Source organism: Pelmatolapia mariae, linkage group LG1 (assembly GCF_036321145.2).
Source record: "Pelmatolapia mariae isolate MD_Pm_ZW linkage group LG1, Pm_UMD_F_2, whole genome shotgun sequence".
Lineage (NCBI taxonomy): Eukaryota > Metazoa > Chordata > Actinopteri > Cichliformes > Cichlidae > Pelmatolapia > Pelmatolapia mariae.
The window spans coordinates 38,564,312-38,570,761 of NC_086227.1; the positions used below are offsets into that span (position 1 = coordinate 38,564,312).

Below are 6,450 nucleotides of genomic sequence, written 5' to 3' on the forward strand. Positions count from 1 at the left end.
ACACACATATATATATATATGTATATATATATATATATATATATATATATATATATATATATATATATATATAATGTGACTTTGGCAGACCGACTCTAACAGCTCCGGGTGGTTTCAGTGTGTCTTCGGCAGCCTGAGCTTTGGCGCTGATGTGTGAGCAGAGCGCGCAGAGAGGAGCGCAGGACGCGGTGTGTGATAAAAGTTTGAGTCGAGTTTGACTCTGAAGCGTTCCCGTGCTGATAGCTGGCAAGACAGAGGGCTGTGTGTGCGCGCGCGCGGGCACGTGTGCCCGCCCACTCCCTCTCTGTATATAACAGCAGTTTGACAGCTCGGAGTTTACTGAGCAGGAGGAATCAGCCCAGCAGAGTAAAGCCTGAAGCTGCTTCATTCCGCTTCTTTCCGCGTACAAACGGAGCCACTGCAACCGTCACAGTCTCTCCGAGCTTTGGGTCAGCGCATGCTTGCAGCTGTGTAACCCCTCTCACCTTAGGACCCGACTTTGTGCAACCTGGATTCCCGGAGCTCATCGCCATGCTTGCCCGGGTTTAGATTCTCAATGGAGCTCTCTAACCTATACGAGGTCGCACCTCGGCCCCTGATGAACAACCTGAACCAGCAGCCCTCCTCCGGCTACAGAGACCCGGCAGATCTTGGCGGTGAGATCGGAGACAACGAGACCTCCATCGACCTGAGCGCCTACATCGACCCATCAGCGTTCAACGACGACTTCCTGGCTGACCTGTTCCACCACAGCTCCCGACAGGACAAGCTCAAAATGATGAACGGGGAGTACGACCCGGTGACTTGCGGCCCGGGGCCCCAGCAGCTCTACATGTCCAACTACATGGAGTCTAAGATGGAGCCGCTTTACGAGCACAACCCTCCACGCCTCCGACCGGTGGCTATCAAGCAGGAGCCCCGGGACGACGAGGACATGAACCCGGGCATGCCCCCCACCTACCACCACCCGCACCCGCACCCCCAGCAGTACTCCCAGCAGCAGCAGATGCCGCACCTCCAGTACCAGATTGCGCACTGCGCACAGACCACCATGCACCTCCAGCCAGGGCACCCTACACCTCCGCCGACCCCGGTGCCCAGCCCGCACCAGCACCAACACTCGCACCCGCACTCGCAGCAGGGCGGCATGAAGCTGCTAGAGCAGCAGAGGGGAGGCGGCAAAACCAAGAAGCACGTCGACAAGAACAGCCCGGAATACCGGCTGAGGCGCGAGCGCAACAACGTGGCCGTGCGCAAGAGCAGGGACAAGGCCAAGATGCGCAACATGGAGACGCAGCACAAGGTGGTGGAGCTGACCGCCGACAACGACAGACTGAGGCGCAGGGTGGAGCACCTGACCCGCGAGCTGGACACGTTACGGGGCATCTTCAGACAGCTGCCGGACGGTTCCTTCAAACCCATGGGAAGCTGAGAGCCTCCCGAGCCGGACCGGGAGCAGACTGGACATGGACTGGTACACTGCTGGATTTATACACACAGCTGGTTCCGTTCGTCCGGACGGACTGAAAGCGGTGAGGAGACTGAGGCAGCTGAGCTGTTCACTGCTAAAACACCCGACTGAACGGAGTCCTCGCGATCACACTTTCTCCTCAGACTAGAAAAAATAGCTCCAAAGTTTCTGTGTGAAAACGAAAACCAAAGTGCAGACAGGCTGTACGCAGAAAACAAACTTGAAGCCACTTTGGTTTTTCTTGTTTCAGGAATTTTCCGGAAGATGCTTCAAAAAACAGGACTGATAAACTTTTACTGGAAACAGGTGAATTAATCTCACCATCATCTCACTGACTGAGCTCTTCGGAGAAAGACTTGCGCTCACCTTCAGGAGAAAGAGTGACTCGTTCAGTCGGTATATTTTTTTTTGTTTTGTTGTTGGGTTTTTTGTTTTGTTTTGTTTTGTTTTGCAGTGTTCATGTGCCTTTTAAAACTTTTTGTGCAAAAGCCGATAAGCTCGTCCCCCCCTGCAGATCCACACAACAGAGGACTGGCTGTTTTTGTGCCTTACCCCCGTACAGACTGAGAGACTCGACCCCACATATCAGTGCAGCTAAGGTAGGGCACGGCGGTGACGAGCCCGGACCAGCCTGTTGTGCACGTAGTTCCTGAATTATTTTGGTTTGTTTTATACAAAGTTACCGTCTCTATCAACTGATGAACTTGTCTTAGAGCTATGAAACTCAACCTGTATGTATGTTTATTTCCATGATATAACTGCATGGATTTGTGCTCATTTTCTCCTGTTTGTTCTTTGAGGAGGCGTGCGGGGCTGTTGGCAGGTTTGTGTGTTCTAATAATCTGATCACGTGATGCAAACCCCCCCCCCAGATAAAAGAAATCAGAAATTTTTTCTTTTTAAAAAGTAAAGTATTTAAGATTTTTTTTCACTGACACACTGTCAACCACAATACTGAAAGCTTGTACCTCCACTCTTAAGAAGTGTATTAATTAAGGCTAAATGAATACCTAAAAAAAGCCGCAAATACATTTTTTTCTTAGCTTACTAATACTCAAGAAGGTGTGGAGATACAAGTTTGCCCACCCGTTGATTTAAGCCAAAGTAAAATACAAACTAGGAAAAAAAAGAAAAGAAAGAAGAAAAAAAGACTGGAATTGAAACTGTGGTACCTGCTGCACCATGTCTAGGGGGAAACCACGTATCTGCAGGAGAAGCCTGATGGCAGCTGGTTCAATGGGATTCTGCAGAAACGTGGTTCCTCTGAAGACACTGAAGCAGCTCTCTGTATGCACTATTTGTCGAAGCACAGCTTTGTTGTCTGACACACGATGGGTACTGATCTGAGCAGAAAAAAAGCATGCCTGGCTCTGTGCACATACCTGTTTTTATGTGTTTGTTCATTCTGAGAAAGATAAAAAATAAATAAATGTGAACAGGGTTTCTATGCAACATGGTAGTTATCTTCTTCCTCTTCCCCGCTGTTGAATCATAGCTCATGCAGCAGTGCCTTCTGATCCTCTGAGATGACCTTTGACCTTTAGCTGGTCTTTTGAGAAAGATTTTAAGACATTTGTGTCAGTGAGGAAGAAGGAAGCACTTTTTTTTTTTTTTTACAAACTCTGATGTTAAACCAACATTTGTTTCAAATTTTACGTCTCAATTGTAAAATAAGCATATATATAAATATATATGAATAAATATATATATAAAATACCAAAAAATCTGAAATATTATAATAAAAGAAGCTCGTTTTATCAGATTCTGTTTGTGCGTTTGGATTTATTTCTCCATTTACTTCTCTTGTTGCTGCATCAAGTTCATTGTATCTCTTCGATTTCTTGCAGTCCATAGGGGGCGCTCAGCCAGAAATGCTTCATATCAGGTTTCATTCTTCAGCATGAATAATGTTAAAGGTGCAGTCTGCAGCGCTGCAACTTCTACAGTGACGTCTGACTGTCATAAAAGTGAAGAAAATCATCGGAAAATCAGAATTTTTCTGACAGCTTTGGTTCCTGTTTTTTTTTTTCTCTGCATGTAGGTCTCGCATGCAAACACACGATGAGTAATTTATATGATGTACAGAAAGATAGACGGTCAGAAAAATCTCCACCTCGAGCAGCTGCAGCGGTAAAATGCACATCACATATTCTCTGCACATATTTTAGTTGCATTCAGGAGAGACGGTCACAGCCTGGACTGTTAAATTACAGCATCAAAGTCCTCATTGTGCAGAAAAACATTCTCCGGCATTACAGCAGCATTAATGTGTATTTTGCATTTTAGTGGTGAACGTGTTGAAAGTTGTACTTTAATATCACTGACGAACAACAACACGCTCAGGAATTTATTCCTAGTTTAATGCACCGGATTAGACATGAAAAAAAAGTCCCTGTTGTGGTACTGAGTCTGTGAGCCAGGCTGGCTGAGTGTCTGGACTCTATGATTTTTTGAATGTTCTATGTGATTCTCAGATTCGTGGTTACTTTTACGTCATGTATTAAGCGTGTTTCGGTTAGTCCTCAGGTCCTTGTGGTTTTTGAGTTTTTTCTCTCTCGGTGTTTGGTCTTCTCCTGTGTTCAGTCAGCCTAGTTTTCATCTTGTTTATCTCTTGTCTCCATGTTTGGTGTTCCCTTTCCGTCTCCCAGTCAGTCATGTCCCCGTGTCTGCTTCACCTCGGTCCCTCTGCTGAGCCTTAGTCTTGGTCTCCGTGTTTATCTTACTTCCTGTTTTATTTTGACAGTCTCTTGTCCCGTATACAGTGTGTTAGCTACAGTTAGTTCTAGCTGTGTTCCCACCTGTTGCCCATCCTCTTGATATCCTGTGGGTATTTTGGTCCTCAGTGTCCCTCTGCTCGTTGCCGGGTCGGTCCCGTTTCCCTGTGCTCTGTAGTTTTTTGCATTTAGTTTGAGTTTCTAAGTACAGCAATAAAGATGCCTCCTTAAGTTAATTCACTTGTCTTGGCGTCCTGCGTTTGGTCCTGCCTTGCCTGCCACACAGTCAGTGTAATTTATGTACGTAAGCAGTACACGGTGCAGCATAACAAAATTCATGATGCACGATAAGGAATATGAATAAATCCTCTCCGATTATCTGAAGGAAGTAAATAGCATTCAGCAGTACAGCTCCAATTAGATGTGCGCTCATGTTCATCTGTTTGAGTCAGAAGTGAATTATTTGTCCTGCTGGATGGCCGAGCAGGCGCGACTGTCCTTGAATGTCAGATTGCATGTGACACATGCAAGAAGATTTGATGTCTCTCTTCAACAACAGGCAGTTACAGTGCACACATGCCTAATAAATTTTTTTTAATGACTCAAACTGGTGGCAGTTTAGCAGAAAACTAACACAAACTACATAAAAGTTTCCCTAATGTTTCGATCGGTTAAAGGAAGTGGTTGAACGTGGAGGTGACCTTTTTTTCACTACTTTCTTTGTCGTCTTCCCAGCAGAGACCACGATGCTTCCTCGTCACCACCTGCAGACTACATAAATAAATTTGTGATTTTAGCCCCTTTATTTTGTTGGCCTACCTTCTGTGCACCACGTCTAGGTTTTGGCAGCGAGTGCTGAACCCTGTGCTACTGCTGCTGCTATTGGTTGGCTGTGCCGCTGCAGCTGTAGTGACCTGTGTGATAGATTAACCCCGGCATTAAACATCTGCATGCAGATTGTATAATACAGAGGTTTAAGGAAAAGGAAGAAAGACAGGGAAAAAAATCACAGTGGTAATTTTGCGCCTGACTGTTTGTGTAATTTGTAGCCTGTCAGAACTACACATCTTAAAAAAAACAAGAAAAGCTGGGAAAGAGGCTGTTCTCAGCTTCAGGCTTTTTAAAACCGATCCAAGGTTCCAGGTTCATTTTTTTTTTCAAAGTTAATGTAGCTGAAGAAAAGTTCTCAACACACAAAGGTACACACAATCTTAATCAAAATCATAATTGTGGGTGGGAAGTGCATGAAAAGGTTTTAATTTGTAAAATAACCCGAACTTCACAAGTGCAGTGAAACATAAAGTACAATATTTGCCTCTGAGATTTAGTGCAGCCCAAATGCAAAACAGGGAAAACTGAAACAGAAGCATATTAAATGTGTACAATACTAATGTATTAATGTACTTGGTAACCTGCTCGCTTTTAAACAACGCTTGCTTTTACACAACATATCTCAATTTTGATACTTTATTCTCATATTCGTGGGTGAGAGGGGCTGTTAGAGGTTAATGATCCACAAAGTTTCCTGTTTTTATCCTGAAAGGCACCTTTAGATCAAGATCTTGGTCTCAGACATCGGTTTGAGTCAGGCTCTCAGACGAGTGTCTGCTTGAACCTGCAGCAGCACGTCAGAGCCACCGTAGATTAAAGAACAAATCTGTAAATTTGTGACTGGCAAAGTGTTTGTTTGACGTTCTGCGCAACTCCGAATCAGGCAATAAAAGTCTGAATTATCTCAAGGGCTCAAAACCCAATCAGATGCATTAGAGCACGCAGCTTCATTTCAGGAGAAAAATGTCTCCAGACAGCAACAATCTGATGTGTGTGTGTGTGCAGACCTACTTCTACATCGTGGGTGATTTTTCTCAATTAAAGCTGCATGTGTGAAGTCTTGATAAGCCTAGGTAGAAAATTGAGATCTTAGCATTTGAAGTTGATGGCTGGGAACGAATTATAGTGAACAATCTGCAGTTAGCTGAGGTGAAAAAGACCAACCCTGACCGACCTGCAGGGCTGTCCCAACAGCTGATCCAGAGCCAGAGAAAGAAAAAGAGAGAGATCACAGTTTCTTTTTTGGTATTTCTTTGGTCTCACCACGTAAAGCATGTTTGTATGAATGGTGCTGTATAAATAAAGCGGGGATGAATGTGCTAATATCATTTGGTGCAAATATTATGATCTTTAATTTTCTGCAAAATCAATAAGGCAAATGAAAGAGCCAGAACTCGAATCCAAAATTCCAGTCATCCTACAAGATGAAAAAAA

At 44.6% G+C, this 6,450-nt stretch overlaps 1 protein-coding gene across 1 annotated transcript; it reads left to right on the forward strand.

Annotated features, from left to right (window-relative positions):
• The first annotated feature begins 335 nt into the window (after positions 1-335).
• cebpa (CCAAT enhancer binding protein alpha) lies at positions 336-3,217 on the forward strand. The gene has a single exon (XM_063480585.1). It carries the CDS (start codon positions 557-559, stop codon positions 1,430-1,432), a length of 876 nt encoding a protein of 291 aa, XP_063336655.1. The 5' UTR covers positions 336-556; the 3' UTR covers positions 1,433-3,217.
• The last annotated feature ends 3,233 nt before the right edge of the window (positions 3,218-6,450 follow it).